Below are 20,504 nucleotides of genomic sequence, written 5' to 3'. Positions count from 1 at the left end.
GAGATCATAAGCATAACGAGCTTGACCCAGCATCTGGCTCATGGGAGCACTCCACTACTGTTAGATGCTGTTATTGCCTCGTTACAAAGGGCGGTGGAAACACCAGGAGAATGAGGTTAATCCCAGGAGGCTTCATGGCAGCGGTGATATCTGAGCTGGCACTGGAAGGTGATGGAAGGGGAACGGGGTCTGGGAATTGGAAGTTGGGGCCCATAGGGAGGTGTGTATGGCAGGAGATGTGAGGAAGGGTGCTGCCTCAGAGGTACAGTCATGGGGAGTACCCCATCTGCAAAAGAGGCAATATGAGGCCCCCTTCAGGGTGGCTGTGAATCACAGGGAGGCCACAGATCTAAGTGCACAGACATGCCTGGCTTATGTATAGAACTGGGGACATGGCCGCTGCACTGCAATAATCCACTGAACACCAAGTGCATATACCACCTTCTCAGACATTCTTAGACATCCCAGGAGGTGGGAGCAGAGAAGGCAGGACTTGTGCCACCACAGCCCGATCCACTGGGGCAGGCACGGATCTTCTGGGTCCTCAGGTTCCGGGCAACCGGAGCCAGGGAACCACACAAAGGCCCAGCTGTGGCTGCTGAGAGCCCTGATGGCCCATGTGCGTCACCCATGCCTTAAACAAGGGACCTGGGGACCTGCATCAGGTGAGCGTGCATGAAAAGCACCAACAAAGGACCCCAGAGGTGGGGACACAGCCTGGCATGCAACCAACAGATGAAGGGATAGCTGTTCAAGTGCCACACTGCACCCTGCTTTGTGGACACCCAAAATGCTGGGGCCAGGAGAGGCAGAGTTCAAGTCAGGGATGACAAACCCAGACACGCTCAGATATCCAGATGGTGTCTGCCATCGGGATGATGGCTATCATGACCTTAAAACTGAGGTCACCTCTGCCTCAGCCAGGGGTCGATCCCCGGGTGTGGACAGGGCAGGTCATGCAAGTGGCAGCAGATGAGGCACATGCCAAGCAGCTGGCCAGAGCGGGAGAGAGATACTGACCTTAGGTCAGTCCAACCTGGCCCCCGTGAACCTCACAACACGGATGAATTACCAAGCCAGGAGCCGCCAGAAGAGCATCTCAACCTATACACCCTCCTTAGGCCACCAACAGAAACCACAGATGCAGGCCTCTCTCTCTGTGCCTCAACTTCCCCGTCTATAGAATGGGTTATACCAATAGTACCTGCTTCTCGGGGAGGGTTGCTGGGAGGATTAGATGAGCTAACACGAGTAAACACCCCACAGACACAAACGACGACGACTCTGATGGCACCCGCTGGCTTGGCCGGCCCTTGTATGGTTTTCCTCCAGCCCAGGGAGGCAGCACAGAGTGATGGGAAGGATGTAAAGTCACATTACGCCCTGGCATCCCCAATCACCCCACAAGGCCACCTCACTCCTTGGGCTTCACTTTCATCTCTTAACTAGTTCACAGGTTTGTCATGGAGATCAAACAGGATGCAGTATGCAAAGGGGCTTTGGAAACTGCAGGGCATGGAGGTGGGCAGGTGCCCATGCACCCAGCATAAAGACACGGCTCACACATCCACATGGGTGGCAACCAGGGAGCCAGCCAAGGGCACCCTTCAAGGCCTGGGTGACCCACTTATGTCTCCCACATCACCCTTCTGAATCTAGGTGAGGGCCTCCATTTTACCATCTCTCATGTTTCCCAAAGAACAAGTTTCCAGAAGATCAATATCCTAACTTGTTCCTCAACCAACACAGCTGCTTCCATCCTCAGAGGCCACCCAGACTCAGGGGAGAAGGCTCTGTGCCCAGGCCTGGCTGCAATCCCGCCCCTTTCAGCAGTTGTTCTTCCCTGAAGAACGGTCCAGAGCAAGGTTTCCCTCCCCGAAGTGAGCACTTCCAGCAACCCATGTACAGGGCCAGCCAGGCCCCACCCCTCCACATCCTGTCAGATGGAGTGTGAACACAGGGGCTCCGCAGTGGACCACCTCTGACTCCTGGTCCTGCCACGTAGAGCTGTGACCATCCTGTGCCTCAACTTCCCCATCTGCAAAATAGGTTACACGGATAGTACTGACCTCCTGGGGAGGGATGCTTAGCTGAGCCTGCACATGCCAAGGCTCCGATTGGGTCTTGCACTAAGTAAGTGCGATGGGTTGCCCTTTTGTTATTGTCTGCCCTCCTCCCGGAGCTGAAGGGACTTTAATGTTTGGTAAGTGATCTGTTGTATGTTTATAACCTTTGCCTAAAAGAAAGTTTAGGGATGGGTCTTCCCCGTTATTAAAACTAAGTAATACTGATCATTTTGGAAGTTAAGGGAAAGAAAGAAGAAATTTTAAAAACCACAAGGTCAATTTTGCACATCTGGGGTCAGCCCGTATCGGTGTCTCGTCCTGTTCCCATCACTCCACAGGTCATCTCTGCAGCTCAGTGGACCCCTCCTGGGGGCAAAAGCAGCATCTCATCCGCTTCCAGGGCCACTCACCTTGAACCTCTCGGTAACACCCTCGGTGATGCTGACGGTGAACTCAGCTATCTTGGGAGGACGTGCTTTGCCTTTCTTGCGGTCAGGTTCATATTCAGTCTTAGTTTTCACGACCACCTTGTCCAGGAAACAGAAGCAAACCGTCAGTAGTACAGCCAAATACATTCAGACACACCTGTCCAGAGAGGACAGGTGGGGAAACCCTTGTTCAAAGTCACCATTTCACCAGGAAGCATTTCACAGAAAGAATGAGAACAGCCACCACTTACTAGAAATCTCCTCTGTGCCAAGACTTTCAGAGAAATTACCCATTAATAATCCTGATAGCAGCCCCAGGAGTGAAAAATGATAACGGAGGGGCAGAGAAGTTAAGTACGTCGGTCAAGGCCACGTAGCTAGTAGGTGGCAGGGCTAAGAGTAGTCAGCAGGGCTCCTGACTCCTAATTTGGTGCTCCCTTCGCTGCCCAGAGCTTCATCGGCCCAGGTGGTGGGAAGGATGCGTTGATTTTTTCACTGGTCTTCATGTGCCGCCACGGGTAAAACAAGAAGATTCAAGGGCACTATTTCCCTCCAGCACTAGGAAGGCGCAGGCAGCCAGCCTTCAAGCAAATCGACCTTGGGGAGTCTGTCGCTGCCCCACCATCCTCCTCTCTCCCTTGTCTTGGCAACAGCCCTTAAAGGGTCTCCCTGCTCTGTCCCCCCTCCACTCTCCACTGTGAAGCGGGAGATGTTTTTCCAACCACGAAATCTGCTCTGCCTCTGCTCCGGGCAAGCCCTTTCCCTACACCCCCGCCAGCTTCAGCTGCGCCCCAACCCACCCCTCAAGCCTCCACCCTGGGATGCTCACAGCCTCGCCACACCATCACTGCCCCCATCACACCCCGTTGCCAGGGCTGTTTCCTTCTCTGTCCCCACTGGACGGGGAGGCAAGGCGTCCGGGAGCAGTGTCCAGGGGCTATGTGTGTCTAGTCCCCAAATGCCCACCCCCCAGAGCAGGAGCCAGGAAGTTGGACTGGAGAGAGACAGCCCCCCACCCTCTTGCTCACCCAAGTGACAACACCCTTCACTGGGTGAACCACAGCGTGGGGACACACTGCCCTCCGTGATGGTGGGACCCAGGGCAGAACAAGCACTCAGGACATCGTGGGCACTCCCAGACTGAGCTGTGACACCAGACCCAGCCTCAGGAAGAAAGTGGCCCACGCCATGCGACACTGAAAAGTGATCCAAGGGCCACACCCCTTTTAAGCACACTCTTGCCTCCTTCCTCCCTTCCGTTACATGCAGCTCTCCCTGCGCCCAGTGTGACAGCCTGCGTGCCCACCCTGGGGGCACCCATCTCTGGGGCAGCACCTGGGCCTCACCCTGCCATCCTCGAACCCCAACTGTACCTGAGTAGCTGTGGGACCCTGAGCACACCCTTGGCTACTTGGAACCTCAGTTTCCCGGCCTGTGATATGGGTGCAAGGCCTATCTGGTAGGGCTACTGTGAGGAGGAGGGAATCCACGGGATCCTGAGCCCAGTGGGGACCCGGTCAGGATCCCATCAGCCCGGATTCCATCTGCCTCTGCCACTAACAGGCTAGGTGACTTCGGGCAAGCTCCTTAAACTCTCTGTGCCTCCATTTCCACATCTGTAGAATGGAGTAACAGTGGTAGTTACCTCCTAACGTCAGTGCGTTAAAGTAACTGAAAGCCATAAAGCATGCAGACAAGTGCCTGGTGAGTAATAAGCATTCAAACACGTCAGCTGAGACTGGCCCCGAGGCTGCTACCAGCTCTGTGACTACTGGCACTGTTGCACCTCAGAACCTCAGCGCTCGGCACACATTCCATTTACAACCTTAACTGTGTTATCTGCCCTCGGACACGTGTCCCCTGGGACAGGTGACATCACCTCCCTGAACCCTAGCTGGGAGCAACACATTGCCGCTGTTCGGGTTAAGAGATGTCTCGTGAGAGTGCAGTCTGGCTGCAAGCAGGGCAGAGCAAGGGGCCCCGCCAGAGCTTCCACATTCTGGAGGATGGTAGCCTTCAGCCAAGTGACCTGGCACACATCCTATAAACTCCTGGAGACTTGGTTTCCTCATCTGTGACCTCAGAAATCTGGCCCAACCATCACTCCCTGCTAGAATGCCCATCTCTGGAGCATGTCAGGGATGCGAGACTCGTCACCTTCAGAGCTGCTTAGGCTATCCCGGATGGCCTGATTGGTTGGCCAGAATTTCATACCTGCCTGAAACCTCCTCCCTGGTATAAGCCAACTGTGTGCCAGACGGTTCTGGAGTGGAACAGACTGAGGACGAAAGCGGAGGCTGAGTGGAGGGAATCACCTGACGGAGGTGCTGCCTGGGGATGCAGTGTCCCTGGCACAGGCTGAGGCAGGAGGGGAAGGTGGGCACGGTGGCGCCAGGCTGTGCTAACTGGGCAAGTCTGACACCTAGACAGGGAAGGGGGAGGCGGAAGCCGAGTCCTCAGGCAGCCCTGCCCCTCCCACAAAGCTTCTTTTGGACCATCAATGCCCCAGAGTGGCCCCACGTGACCCGGGTGCACAGGTGTGACCAGCTGATCCTCTTTTCTTGAAATAAAACACCTGTTCCAGCATCGCTCTGGCCCCTGCCCCCTGCTCTCCTACCCAAACACAGACAACAGAGTTGGGGGAATCAAAACCACTTTGGGGAGCTGAGTAAGGCTATCAAAAGGCCCACCATGGGAATAACGGAATCCTGCAGAAAGGAAGGACCCATGGCAGGGACAGTCTCTCATCCCCACCCCTGCCCCACGGCCAGCAATCACCAACATGCCCCAATAAACGACAAGCCCTGAGTCAGAACCTCCCTGCCAGGCATTAAATTAAACAATAAATGCCAGCACACTTGGGGGAACAGAGTGTGCTTCCTCGTGGCTGGGATGATTTTAAAAAGCAGCAAGGTGGTCAGAATGGATGTGTGTGGATAATTTTAGGTTTGAGTTTTACAATATAATTGTCTAGACGTTTAAATGTTTTTAATGTTAATTCTTGAAAATATGGCTCTTAATGGACACAGAAACTACTTGATTGCAGGCGGTATTCAAGAAAGAGGGGATTCCTTAAATTCAACAAAAAGAAAAAATCCCACTTTAAGGGGAGGATGATGAATGGCTGTCCCCAGTTACCCTAATAATGAGGAGCACGAGTGCTTATTTGGAGATTTCACAAAAGGAACAAAGAGAGGAAGGAGGCGGTGTAGGAGCGCGCACCCTGCCGCATCTACCGCCGATGTGGGAGGGGTGGGCGCAGAGGGTAAGGAGGGGGATTCAGCCCCTAGGGAGGGCCCATCTGGCCAAGGAGAGGGGCCTCTCCACCCCAAAGGGGCAAATCGGGCTGAAACTGCATCATCCGGGAAGGCACGAGGGGCAGCCGCACCACTCCTGGGCTCACCCCAGAACCAGAGCCCCTGGGACCCCGGGGCAGGGACGAGCGGGGCTGGGTTGTAGGTGGAGGGGCCAGGGGCCTCTCTCGGACAAGAGTCCCACGAAAATCAAGAAAGGACCTTTCCGCGACCGCGTTCCATTGTCAGGAAGAAGCTGTCATCTAAGGCGGGGCGGGGGTGGGGGGAGAGCCAGATCACCCGATCCAGAATCCCGCGCGGGTACGTGGTCCTCCGAGGGGCGTCCTCCACATCGCCCGAGCCCGCCCCCAGTTCGCGTCCCCAGCGCACGCGGCGCGTTTCTTTTGTTGCGGCCGCCACCCGAGATTTGGGGGTGCGCACCCGGCGGTCCTGGGTGCCGGGGGCCTCTCACCTTATCCGGGGGCGGGAACTGCAGTTGATTGACATCAAGGGGCGTCATCAGGGGGATGGTGTCGAAGCCATCCTCCAGCAGCGGCTGCTTGGTGCCCTTCTCCGCGAAATTGTTCCCCAACTTCACCATGGTTCCGGGAGACCCGAGGCTGACGCCTGCGGAGCGAGGGCCGGGCGGGAGTCACCGCGAGCAGGACCCAACCGCTGTCCCGGGCGTCGGCGAGCTCTCCGGCCCCCGCCTCGTCTCCGAGGAGGGGTCGTGAGGACGCAGAGGTCGCGGCCCGAGGGCTGGGGGGGTGGGTGCTGTGTATTTACGGACTCACCCGCTGGGCGAAAGCGCCGAGCTCAGGGACGCCTAGCAGCCGGGGAGGGGGCGCCGCCCCTGCCCGCGGGTCTAGACGCGTCCCCGGTCCTGGCGACGCCGCGCCGGTGACCTGCCCAGGGACCCCTGTCCCTCCCACCTGGGGAGATGCGCGGCCCTGTACCCGGCTCCCCGGCGGAAGGGGCCTGCCGGCCAGCACTCACCCCACGCCCGGCTCCGGCAGGTCTGGACTCCGACCGCACTCCGAGCCTCTGCGTCGCCCGCTCCCGCTCACAGCAATGGCAGAGGCGGCGCCGCGCGGGCCGGGGCGGGGGCGCCGCGCGATTGGGCTCCCTCCCCCCGCTCGCCACCTCCCTTCCTGCCGCTCCCGGGGGTTAACTGCGCGCGGTGAGTGCGTGCGTGTGGCGGCGGCGGCAGCCTTGACGCAGCGCGCGCGCGCCGGCCGCACAAAGAAGCGCGGGGCGGGCGCAGGGGGGCGCTCCCTGTGGACCCCGCAGTCGCCGGGACCTCGGCGTGGGGGGCGATAAGGGGGATGGGATCGCGCCCCGGATGGGAGGCTCGGAGCGGCGGGAGGGCGCCACAGGGCTGGAGGCCGGGGATGGGGGAAAGAGAGGTGCGGGCTGCGCAACCCCGGGGCGGCGGCCGGGGCGCAAGGCGATTCGAAGCGAGAGAGGGGCGAGGGGATCCTAGGGATGGAGCGATCCCCCAAAGTGGGGGAAAAGGTGCCCCCCTTGCAGCCGAGCCGATCTGGGAGTCCTGAAGGATAGGGAAGGGTCCTGCGGGGTAGGGTTCCAGGAGGCGGTGGGCGGTGGCAGAGACCAGAGCGTGGTCTGGTTAGTGCATGGCTGGGTTGGGGAGAGGGCGACAAAAAGAGGGCGTGTCCCTGGTGAAAGGAGGCTCGGATGGGAATGGAGGGGGGAGTTTTTCGGTGGTAGAGGATGTGGAGGGAGCGCTCTCCAGAGCTGGGGACGGTGTCCGGATGTGGGGGGACGCCCAGGGTAGCGGGAGGGAAGGTATCCAAGGTAAAGAGAGCGCTTCGCGTGACGCCTTGGAGCGTTTCTCTGGTCTGGTCGGAAGATAAAGCTGGGGTCCGCTCCCGGCAGCCGCAGCCTCGATCATCCAGGGTGCAGAGAAGGGGCGTCCTGGAACGAAGAAGCGGGTTTCTAACCCGATCCGTTGGCCCTCTCTCCCCCCAGCGGGGCCACTGTCGCAGCTGCCCAGATTAGGGCCCCATTTTATAGACTTCCAACCAGCCCTAGCCTAGGGCTCCCCGGATGAGAAACTGCGGGGTTTCGGGGAACAAGACCAGGTGCGGAAGGAAGGCTGCTGCTGGAAAAAGGGCACCTCCCAGGCCCCTGTGTCCTGCTGGGGCCCTGCTAGGACACAGAGTAGGTGTCCCCCAAAGTCTCACTTTGACACCCTTTGCCTGATTCTGTTTTGCGTGGCTGATGGCCTGAGACCCAGCGTTTTCCATCTGCCGCCTGAGAGCCATGAGAGGACCACCCCGGCACAACCTCCTCTCCGTAGAGCTAGAGAACAGGAACACTATTCCCTCGCTGCCTGCTGAGCCTTGAGCCACCAGGTCAGTCTAGGAACCTGGCCATGGGCACCTTGATTTCAAAATCCCCGGGAGGGCACAAGCAGATGAGGTGCCTGGATTTCTCTTAACTGGGCCCAAGTCCTCAGCAGGGTCCACGTGAGCCTTTGACCACAGGGCAGCCTGGCAGGACCCAGGCTCTTGGCACACACTACCCCTGGCCAGCCCAGGAAGGGCCGGTGTCCCAGACGCAGGCACCTGGGGGCCTGGCATCAGCATCCTTCTGGCAAAGGCCCTTTGAACGCAGGACTGGTACAGCGATAAGGCATCTGTGTGTGGTCCGGGTTCTTACAGGGGACCAGGGGAGCCTCCCCCCTGACGCTTTGTTACTTCCTGCAGTAGTTGAGGAAGAGTAGCTAGAATCTGCTCAGGTGCTGGTTTAGGTGCATCCCTGGCCGGACTAAGCTTACAGATCACAAGAAACCGTGTGGGCTTCATTCACCGAGGGAATAGCTTTTTCCCCATCTTAGGCCGCAACACACACACACACAAACAATGCAGTCAGAATCCCACACAGGGAGCTGCAGGGTGGGCCTCCTGGGCCCTGTGTGGACCCCTCTCCCCCTCAAAGGCTCTGTCAGCTGAGGAGGACAGAGACAAGTATGGCCCATGGTTGGTGTCCCAGAAACAGCAGGGGACAGTCGCCAGTTGCTTTTTCACGCTGTCCTGGGTTTTGACTGGTGCCGGTCACTGGGACTCTGCAACTTCGTTCTGTGTGGGATTTTTGTGGGTGCCCAGGCCGCACCAGACTCGGTGAAGGGCACACACGTGGACAATGCAATGCACAAGACACGCAGCGCCCCCCCATCAGCAGCTGATGGACAAGGGAAATGAAATGGCAAGGCTTCCGAAGGAGCAGAGGGCCCGCCAGTGGGAGCGACCTCGTCCACTGCGGGGGGAGAAGGCAGGAGACTGTGGGCAAAGTATGAAATTCTCCAGGGGGACCCGAGGGAGAGCAGAGTGGGCGGAAGGTCTCCCAGGTGGGGATGCATGTGTAGGCAGATGTCAGTTTCCCAGGCCTGCTGTAACAAATTACCCCAAACTGGAGGGCTTAAAACAACAAATGTATCATCTCACAGCTCTGGAGGCCAGAGTCCGAGATCAAGGGGTCAGCCAGGCCACACTCCCTGTAGAGACTGCAGGGGAGAATCTGTTCCTGCCTCTGCCAGCTTCCGGTGGCCCCAGGCATTGCTAGGCTTGTGGCCGCATCCCTCCAGTCTCTGCCTCCGTGATCGCCCTGCCCCCTCCTCTCCTCTGTGTCTCCTGTAAGGGCACTTGTCATTGGATTTGGGGGCCACTGGGATGATCCAGGATAATGTTCTCTCAAAATCTGTAATCACGGGGCCTCCCTGGTGGCGCTTGTCAGTGCAGGGGACACGGGTTCGAGCCCTGGTCTGGGAAGATCCCCCATGCCGCAGAGCAACTAAGCCCATGCGCCACAACTACTGAGCCCTTGTGCCACAACTACTGAAGCCCGCGTGTGTAGAGCCCGTGCTCTGCAACAAGAGAATCCACCGCAATGAGAAGCCCGCGCACCGCAACGAAAAGTAGCCCCCCACTCGCTGCAACTAGAGAAAGCCCACACGCAGCAACAAAGACCCAACGCAGCCAAAAATAAATAAATAAATAGATACATTAAAGAAATAAAAAATGTTTAAGAAAAAATTCTGTAATCACATCATTTGCCCTATAAGGCAATATTCACAGATTCCGAGGGTTAGATTTGGACGTCTTTGGGCGGCCACCACTGAGCTTACCACAAGCGTCAAACCTGCAAGGGTGCAGTGATTTTGGGAACTTAGGGTTGTAGATGGTTCTGGGACAGGCAGGGTAGGGTCTTGGCTAGAGATGAGGTTGAAGAGGCCACAGTCACAGAACTGGGGACCAGTGAAGCTGTGTTGTGGGACAAACTGATTTAAGGTGTTTTTACAGTGTCCACAGAGTGAAATCTTTGTGAAATACACTATGCTCTTCCCTCGGACCCCAGTTTCATCCTAGCACCAGCAATCTGTAACTCCTAGTGATTCACAGGATTTTTGACACGGATTTGGTTTTTCTAGATGACTCTTTTAGGGACATTTCTAGGGTTATGATCCCTTTCTAGGGACAGATCCATCACTGCACAGATGAGTGCAGTAACCGCCACCCCATCCACCTTCCACCGGGCAGGGCAGCCAACTGCTGCTCCCCAACACTCAAGACCCTGTCATTTCCACTTCCTAGCCTCTCGGCGACCTTCTTTGTCCCACTGGTTGGAGCCCAGGCTGCCACAGCAGGAGGCAGTGTGACACAGTCTGATTTCCAATCCTCTCTCCCGCTTCTAGCTGTGTGACTTTGGACAAGTTGCTTAACTTCTCTGTGCCTCAGTTTCCCCATCTATAAAATGGAAAGAATAATAATAATACCTCCATCACAGTGTTGTGAGACTCAAATGAGCTATTATGATATTTAAAAAAAACCAACACAGTGCCAGCTTTGGCTCTTATTATGGCTTTGACCTCTAATTAGGTACCCTGCAGTGTCTTCTTGGTAGTGATGCTGAGGCCAGGAGGAGGTGGTAGAGGCATGTCACGAGTGTAGGGTTAGTGCTCAGAGTGACTAAGGAGATCCTCCCCAGGTCCTAAGGAGCCTCTTTGTAGCTCAGGGAAGTAAATTCCTAGTCCCAGGCCACACAGTGCCGGACAGAGGCAGGCCAGGCTCTGGGCTCACCCGGCAGGTTTCCCCATAACCAGCCTGATCCCCAGCACAGGAGCAAATTCTGGCAAAATAAATATTTTTCATTTCTCCATCCCCCGTACCTAGAACAGGGCCTGGTGCACAGCTAGTACACAGGAACCATATGTTAAATGGAGTAGGCATCCACTCATCTTATATTCACAGTAGATTCAGACATTGAAATGTTAGGTTTGTAAAGCCAAGTTCAAGTGTGTAGTGAGAAAATTCACGGTCTAATTCAAACTGAAGGCACGGTGGCCCATAGCATCATTGAGACATTCTCCTTCCTAGGTTTAACCCTGTTGCAAATGCTCATTTCTGGAAAATGCCAAACCTTATTGTAAAATGTATAATGTGTAGACAAAATCATAAATACAGTGATTTTTATGATTTTAGTGTTTCATTTACCTTTGTAGTCCCTAACCCTCTGCGCGCATTAGGGACTCAGTAAATGGTTGAGAAATGAATGAGCGATATTTTTATTCCTTTCTTTGTACTTATAGAAACTAAATAAACAGGATTATGTGGCTCCAAGTCATTTGGTGACCTCTTACATTTTTAAGCAGAACTGTATGTGTATTTGGGGTTTTAGGAGTCTTGGGGGGGGAGTTGGGGGGTGGGTTGTTTGTTGCTGCCTGTAGAGTCTTAATGAACCACTCAGCAGTTCCTAATTTTCCCCAAATGTTTCTAAGATCAACCTCGCTTTGGCTGTGAGGCCCTTGACCTTGGCGGGGTTGTGGGGGTCAGGGGTTGTGAGCAAGAAAGACATGGGGCTCTGGGGAGTGGCACTCTCTGGACCTCAGTTTTCTCGTCTACAAAATGACGGGAGTGATCACAAAGGTTTCCTTTTCTCAGCTCCAAGATTTGGGGTATAAGAAAACATGATTTTTAAAATCCTTCCCATTGGAATCCCATTTTTGGATTTGTGGTCAGAGCATTGCCATTCTGGGTGATCAATGCACATAAAGTCAGCAGAAGTTGAATTTTTTGGTTGCGTAATCGTCTCCAAGATGCTGGTAGCTCCAAATTCCTGTGGTTTGCACAACGCAGGCTGCTTTCAAACGTTCAAACCTGTCCAACCCTAAAATAAAGGACGGTAGAGTAGAAAAATATTCAGGACAAGGAACGTCACTGTCCGGCGGAAGGAACCTAAAAGAATATCTATTGACCCCAAGGTTTTCCATGTCAGCAGGGAGGGAGGAGGAGGGAGGAGCGACACCACCTCTCTCTACCCCCGACAGAAGAGGCTGAGGGCAGGGGAGCAGCATGTGCGGTTCCAAGGAGAACATCCAATAGTTTCCCTTTATTTGGCGGGTGGGGGGGTGGGGAGCGTTCAAGTTCAGAAGCTACATCTCCACGGTCCTGCCTGGGGAGGAAATACAGATCAAATGACGACGCATCTTGGGATCAAGGGTTTTCCAGAAGTTGAATAATCCTCTAGTTCCACACCCTCGTTTCACATTTTACATCCAGGGAAGCTGAGGCCAGCCAGGAGTAGGGTGCGCTGCTGCCAGCCACTCAGCGGAGAAGTAGAACCTGTCCCTGGGGCTTTCGGCGGGTCAGCCCCCAAGTGAGCCATGGCGGTGAACTCACAGACCGGGTGAACTCCCACCCCACCCACTTCGCCTCCCAGGCACCCCGTCTGAGCTGGGGCACCAACAGTGCCGTGCTGGGCCCCCTGCAGACCCGCTCCCGCCGCCCCACTCTCTGTCTGGGCCTGCACAGACCATGGCTTACTTCAGTGCCCTCTGGCCAATAGGGTCCTGCGTCCCAGCCCCCTCAGGCTGGCCCTGAAGAAGGTGGGCCACGTTCCTGAAGTGTCCCTTGAGGAAGGTCACTCAGGAGGAGCCCAGGCCCCTCTCCCTGCCTCCCTGCTGACCCAGGAATAGTCACAGCTCCCCGGTGCTCACTCCGGCTACCGGACCACAGCTGCTGGGCCCCTGGTCACATCCCTCCTCAAACGATCCCATTTTAGTGGGGCACCTGCTACCTCTTGGCATCTTGACCGATACAAATGCCGAGAGAGAACATTTTTTGCTCCTGCCTGGACCCTCTCTGGAGCCTCCAGGAAGACCCCTACCCCCTGGCCTGCCCCTCCTCCTGGGTGAAGAACTAGATGAGGAGGAGGAGGATGAAATAGTTCCTCTGACATCATCTTTTTTCTTCTTCTTTTTAGCTTCACAAAAATTCCAAAGTGGTAGGGGGCAGACATTGTTATACCCATTTTACAGATAAAGGAACCATAATAATAGGTAGAAAGACTGTACCAACTATAGCTAATGGGCAGTGAATGCTGGTAAGTGCTCTCTAGGCACTGACTATCAATCCCCTCTAACCACTGTGTGAAGTTCTATTATTCCATCTCTCAGAGGACACCACTGAGGCTGAGATGAGATATGCTGGTTAAGACAATGCTCAGAAGGTATGTGGGTAGAAGAACATCAGGACATATCAAGAACCTAGTCAAAGTGTAGATTCCCGATCAAAACTGCAGCTCCCTCCCTCTGCTCCAAGCCCCGGCCAGATGCTCTTGCCCGCTGATGGGAGAACCCAGCTGCCTCTGCTTTCCCCTCCCTCCCTTCCTCCAAGTTCCACTTAGGACCAGAAATGGGGGAGGGGGAATACCCTAAATCTGAATACCCTAAACTCTGGTCCTGAGTTTATGCCACCCGTTGGAGTCATACTAGCAACGTGGCCTTAGGCAAAGCACCAACCCACCTGGGCCTCAGTTTCCCCTTACATAAAATGAGGGGGTTGGGCTAGAACCATAACTTAATTCCCCTCCAGCTTCAAAGCCACACCCCCCCCCCCATTTGGTTCACTCTCCCATGACAAGAATGGCCCAGGATGGGGCTTCCCTGGTGGCACAGTGGTTAAGAATCCCCCTGCCAATGCAGGAGACACGGGTTCGAGCCCTGGTCTGGGAAAATCCCACATGCCACGGAGCAACTAAGCCCGTGCGCTACAACTACTGAGCCTGCGCTCTAGAGCCCACGAGCCACAACTACTGAGCCTGCGTGCCACAACTACTGAAGCCCGTGAGCCTAGAGCCCATGCTCCGCAACAAGAGAAGCCACCGCAGTGAGAAGCCCGCACACCGCAACGACCCCCACTCGCTGCAACCAGAGAAAGCCCGCACGCAGCGACAAAGACCCAATGCAGCCATAAATAAATAAATAAATAAATAAATAAATAAATAAATAAATAAAAAGAATGGCCCAGGATGAATCAGAACCCAAATTACAGAGAACATGTTGAGGTCTAGCAAGGTACTGCACACGACCTGGGGAATAAATTACCAGGGCCATCTAATTCCATCCAGCTTTTACCCTGCTCAGTTCAGAAGCATTTTCTTATCACCCAGCACCAGCTAAGAACCAGGTTTCCAGCCTGTAACAATAACTCGTGTTAAATTATTTAGCTGGTAAATGATTATAAAAGCCCTTTGCCAAAGTAAAGAACCAGAGAAAGGCCAAATCCTAATAACAGTAATAGAACCGTATGGTGGAATTAATTATTGAATTTTTAAAAAGCCCACAGATGGATGAGTGCAATACATTCCACGCCGTGTGGAGCCAGGGTCCCTGGGAGAGTGTCTAAAATTCACAGCATCCCGGGAGTGTGCTGGAGACTACACAGCACAAGTCCCAGCTGCATTGCAGGCAGCTCAGCTGTGACCTAATGGGGCTGTTCCGTCCGGAATGTATCCTTTCCTGAGGCTGGGGCTGGGATTTGGTTAGTTGCAGCCCAGCGAAATTAGCACATGGCTGATCCACAGGCTCTGAGCTGAGCTAGGACTCCTGGCCGTGGAAAGATTTTTTTCCTTACATCCATAATTTATAACCTTTTCTCTGTCGGGCAGGCTCCCCTGTGTCTCTGGTCCAGCAGGGGAATGGGGGTGGGTCTTCCAAAGATTGAAATTTTCCTCATTTTGCACCACAGTTATTCTAACGTGCAAGGTATGTTGCCCTGTCTTCCAAAACAAAGGATGTTGAAAAGAATCTTACCCTTTCTTGAAGAATGGGGTCAGCTTTCTGCACGAGCTGGACAGGGAGCCCAGGGCGGGGAGCCCCCCCACACCGAGTGTCCCCAGGCTCCGGGGGCTTGGTTAGTGCTTATTTATTGACATCTCTGTGGCCTCCATCCCCTTGGGGGGCTGCCGGTAACCATCCTCACCAGTCACCCCATTACCTCTTTCCAACTTGCTGTGAGCAAAATATCCAAATTGCCAAATTTATTAGACTAAATCAAAAAAAGGAGAAAGTGGGCTGCAGTGGGTTGAACGGTGTTCCCTAAAAATTCATGTCCACCTGGAAACTCAGAATGTGACCCTTCTTGGAAATGGGGTCTTTGCAGATATAATTGGTTGAGGCTTGGGACGAAATCACCCTGGATATAGGATGGGCCCTAAATCCAATGACCAGTGTCCTTATAAGAAGAGGAGGGGACACAGAGCGACATACAGAAGAAAAGGCCAGATAATGACAGAGGCCACGGCGCAGAGAGATGCAGCTACAAGCCAAGGAACGCTGAGGATTGCCACTAGCCCCTGGAAACCAGGAGAGAGGCATGCAGCAGATCCTCCCCTGGAGCCTTCAGAGGGAGCACGCCCTGCTGACACCTTGATTTTGAACTTCCGGCCTCCAGAACTGGGAGAGAGTACATTTCTATTGTTTTAAGCCCACCCCCCACCCACCCCCAGTTTTTGGTCATTTGTTACAACAGCCCTGGGAAACTAACACAGAAACTCTTCAGCCCAAATAACTTCCTTAATGTTTTTACATTTTTTTTTAATCTTAAACCAGTGCATATTTTGACGTCATATGCGTTTCTTTAAATAGCCCTTTAGAGTTTTCAGAGCATTTCACAAGCATGAATTTCCACGATTAAAGCTTGGTAGAGTGGAGGGTACCTGCTCCGTGCTGCCAACTTAGCTGGGTGGTCATCACAGGAACTTGCTAACTCCTGTCCAGAGCCCTATCCACGACGTTGTGCTTCCTCCCCTCGAGAGGAGAGCCCGCACTCTGGGGTCTAGAATCACGAACCTGCATTTCAGAGCTGGGATGGAACTTGGTGTTAGTCCAGGGCTGTGATTCTGAAGGGGGGCTCCCAGACCAGCGGCAGCAGTCTTGCCTGGGAACTGGTTAGACGTGCGCATTCTCAGGCTCCACCCCGGACCTGGCTGGATCAGAGACTCTGGTTTAACAAGCCCTCCAGGTGATTCCCATGCACACACAGGTTTCAGAATCATTGCTTCCAGGTTTGCAAACTGGAATTCTGAAGGCTGGGCGAGGCTAGATACACAGATATGTTTTGGTTGCTTGCACTTTAAAATAAATTGCTTGCATTGGAAATATTGAAAAACCAGGAGATTGCACAAAACATCCAGATTTCCTGCCTTCTTTTGAAAAGTTGGGGGATCTAAGAATAGAGGTATTCCTATGTGGCAAAAATCAGCTGCATAGGGATAATGGCTGCCCACCGCCCCCCATGCCCCCATCCACCTTACACCTGTGCTACCTTGCCTGCTTGGCCCCTGTAGGCACTTGAGTTTGAGACCCTAATCTAATCCAGTACCTCATTTTACAGTTGGGGAAACTGAGGGACAGACAAGGAAATGAGCACTTTCCAACATGTTTGCCGGGTGACTCGGGCAGCTCAGAAGCCTTTGCAGGTACTTAGGCAAACACAGAGGTTCATCATGGGGCACCTGGGAAAACTGCGATCCTGAGGCAGTCAGCCGTGAAATTAGAAACCCTCAGTGGTACCATGGGCCACGCAGAAGGTGAAGGAGGAATGGGCACGAGGTCATGGAGAAGGAGAGGAGGGAGAGACACAGAGATGGTTGGGGGATGGCTATAACAACAACAAGAGACAATAATTAGTATCTACAAGGATGTGAAGAAATTGGAACCCTCCTACACTGTTAATGGGAATGTAAAAGGATACAGCTACCGTGGAAAACACATGGCGGTTCCTCCAAAAGTCAAATGTAGAATGAACGTAGGGTCCAGCAATTCCACTCCTAGGAATGCACCCAACACATGTTCACACAAAAATGAGTACACAAATGTTCATTCCAACATGAATCATAAAAGCCGAAAAGTGGGCTCAACTGATGAAAGGATAAACAAAATGAGGTCTCTCCATACAATGGACTATTACTCATTAAAAGGAATGACGCACTGGGAATTCCTTGGCGGTCCAGTGTTTAGGACTTCAAGCTTTCACTGCTGAGGGCCAGGGTTCAATCCCTGGTCAGGGAACTAAGATCCCACAAGCCGGCTGGCATGGCCAAAAAAAAAAGGAATGACATACTGATGCGTGCTACAGCACGGATGAACCTTGAATACATTATGCGGAGTGAAAGAAATCGGTCACAAAAGACCACATATTGTATGATCCCATTGGTATGGAATGTCCAGAATAGGCAAATTTACACAGATAGAAAGTAGATTAGTGGTTGCTGGGGGATGGGGGAGTGGGGGAGAGGAAACGGAAGGTGACTGCTAACAGAATAGGGTTTCTTTTTTGCCATGATAAGAATATTCTAGAATTAGATAGTGGTAATAGTTGCACCACTCTGTGGATATTCTGAAAACCAGTGAATTGTATGCTTTAAAATGGTGAACTTTATGGTACGTGAATTATATCTCAAAAAACGGGGGTGGTGATGATCGGGTCACAAAATGGTTGGTGCATCGGCAGTTCGGGTGGGGACAGAATGATTCTGAGGAATAAGGATCTTAATTGCTAACTCTTTTATAGCATTTACACGACAGGCACTGTACCAAGACTTTACATACATCGACTTATTTAAATAGCATACTTGCAGTGAACGTACGTGTAGGTACTGTGGTTAGAGCCCTTTTGCAGATGGGGAGCCAAGACCTGTTCAAGGCGTGGCAGGGCTGAGACTCAAACCCAAGGAGTCACCCACTCTACCATTGTGTCAGCCGGCTCGTGACACTGTGGCTGTGTGTGCAGGTGTGTGCGTGGGTTTTGTGCGTGCAGGAGCCCATCTGTGTATATATGTGTGTGCGTGTGCATCTGTGTGTGAATTGCGCATGTGTGCGTGCACGGGTGTTCATGTGTGCGTATGCATGTGTGTTTGTGTGTGTGCATGTGTATGCACGCATGTGTATGCCTGTGTGCGTGTGTGTTTTTTGTGTGTGTCTTGCACACCCATGAGAAGAGACTGAGGGCCTGTTAGGGAGCCTCTCTGTCTCCCGGTTGGGTACTTCCCAAGGGTGGGATGGAGCTGGGTTGAGAGAAGAAAAGCTCCCGAGGAAGTCAGGCTGTGCCTCAGGGCAAGACTGAGAAAGACACTGGGATTGGGACCAGAAGCAGCCCTGCCTGTGCAGGTCCCCCCTAATGAACTTCAAGACCTGGCCGCCCGACGTGCAGATCCTCTAAGACCTCACCCCCTCCCTAGGTTGAAACTCACTTCCTCGTTCCCCTCAGCAACACAACAAAGCACCACAGATATGGGGACATATGTATATGTATAGCTGATTCACTTTGTTATAAAGCACACCACTGTAAAGCGATTATACTCCAATAAAGATGTTAAAAAAACAAAACAAAAACAAAGCACCCACGGCCTGGGGGCTTAAACAACAGGTACTACGTTCTCATCCTGGAAGCGGAAGTCTGGGATCAAGTTGTGGGTGCAGATGATTTCTCCCGAGGCCTCTCTCCTTGGCTTGTGGATGCCCGCCTTCTCCCCGTGTCTTCACAGGGTCGTCCCTCTGTGTGTCTGTGTCCTAATCTCCTCTTCTTATAAGGACCCCAGTCCGATTGGATCAGGGCCCACCCTAGTTACCCATTTTACCTTAATCACCTCCTTAAAGGCTTTTTCTCCAAATGCAGGCAATTCTGAGGTGCTGGGGGTTAGGACTCCAACATACGAAAGGCGGGGGGCAGACGTCAGCTCACAGTGAAGCTCAACTTCATTACTCATCAGAGAGTAATGTTTCAGAAAATAGCTTGGGCTTCAAAGCCAGATGGGCTGGGGCTCAAACCTAGATTTGGTCACTTTCCAGCTGTAAGTCATTTCCCCTCTTGGAGCCCCAGTTCCCTCCCCTGAACCATGAGGGGCATCATGAGAGTCTAATACGATGCCCTCAGGTTTCTGCAGCTAACAGTGCCTGGCACACAGCGTGCGCTCAATAAATAACACTCCCTACCATGGCAGCCACCCCGGCTTCTGGTCTCTGAGGCTGCTGTGGGCCAGGCCTGGGTGGGGACTCTGCAGATGTCCATCTGATCCTCCCCGGGCCATGAGAGGAGGGAGGCACCTGTAAGGAAACCGAGGCTTGTCGAGCTGAAGTACCTGCTCAGGGTCGCATGGCTGGGGCAGGGAGCTCAGGGTGGGTTTGCGTCTCCTGTGAGCCCTGAGAGGGCAGAATCGGGGGCTCATCCGTTCGGCACCCCCATGCCTGGCATGGGCCCCTTGCGGAATACATTCTCCATAAATGGAGCTTCGATCACATCAAAATGACTTGAAACAGGCAAGAGACAGGGTGTGGGAGATGGAGGGCCATGACGTCAGTTTTGTTCTCTGGGTCCTCTTGGCTTCTGAAGATTGCTTTGAAACCTCTAACAAGGCCCCTGGAATGTGAAATGAAAACATTTTTCCCAGCAGAAAACACATCCATCCATGTGAAAGCGGAGGCTAGGCTGTGAACAGCTCAGGCTATGCTGCTTGCTCCCCGCTTCACCCTGTGAGGAAGGAGATGATATTTATAAATGATACAGCTAATTGTGTTTTTCTACAAGATTAATTTTATTGTCCCATTATCTGCTCCTTCTGAATCCATTCAGGGGTGGATTATGTCTTAGCTTTCAACTCTGGAGCTTTCATTAATAATTAGGTCACCTTTTAGCCAGGAGCCCTGGATGGCCCAGGCCAGGGAGACTTCGACTGGAACGGAACCCCTTAACATGTTACAGTATTCTCACTGCTAATGTCAGGATGCCCCGGGGCCTGGGAACAGCGTGCTTCCTCCAACATCTGATGTCAGGAGCAGGGGACCGGCACTGGTTTGGGGTTTACTAGATCGCAGACACTGTACCTGGGGCACTTTTCTTGTGAAACCTCACAACAGCCTGGGAGGTCAGCGCTATTCCCCATGATACAGAGGAGGGGCTGAAGGTCACCCCCGCAGGACGGTAGAGCCTGGTCATCTAACACAGATTCCAACCAAGTACAGCTTGCGTCAAAGCTGGTGCCACCCCTACCCTGCCAAATGGGTACCTCTCCCTCCAGAGTTTAGAGAGAGGATATATGTAGTTTCACTCTCCTGAGATCTAAAAGCTAAACCAACTGGAAACGTTTCTAACAAGATGCCTCGAACACATTGACACTGGTTATTTCTCCTTTTTTTTTCGGTTGGTAAAAGATGAGGCAAGTAGTGGGAGGGCTGGAGGTTAAGATACATTACCGTTGACTAAGCACCAGCTATGTGCCAGACAAGCTCTATTCTTATCCTTGGTCTTCACCATAATCCTAAAATATAAATCATATTTTCTTCTATTTTCCAGATAAAGTAACACAGGTGAGGGGCCAGACACTGAATGATCAGCTTATTAATTGGGACCCAAACAATA

At 53.4% G+C, this 20,504-nt stretch overlaps 1 protein-coding gene across 1 annotated transcript in view; it reads right to left on the bottom strand.

Moving 5' to 3' along the window:
* Window positions 1–6,962, bottom strand: part of NSG1 (neuronal vesicle trafficking associated 1) — a 31,075-nt gene extending 24,113 nt beyond the window's left edge. Inside the window, exons 1-3 of the mRNA XM_068543233.1 lie at window positions 6,784–6,962; window positions 6,260–6,414; window positions 2,477–2,593 (exon numbers count right to left, since the gene is read on the bottom strand). Coding sequence (XP_068399334.1) covers window positions 2,477–2,593; window positions 6,260–6,388 — 246 coding nt within the window. The 5' untranslated portion in view covers window positions 6,389–6,414; window positions 6,784–6,962. The remainder of the gene's footprint in view (window positions 1–2,476; window positions 2,594–6,259; window positions 6,415–6,783) is intronic.
* Window positions 6,963–20,504: the final 13,542 nt, after the last annotated feature.

This window comes from Eschrichtius robustus, chromosome 4, assembly GCF_028021215.1.
Source record: "Eschrichtius robustus isolate mEscRob2 chromosome 4, mEscRob2.pri, whole genome shotgun sequence".
Classification (NCBI taxonomy): Eukaryota; Metazoa; Chordata; class Mammalia; order Artiodactyla; family Eschrichtiidae; genus Eschrichtius; species Eschrichtius robustus.
The sequence above is the reverse complement of the archived record's forward strand: the minus strand, read 5'-3'. Positions and strand labels throughout refer to the sequence as shown.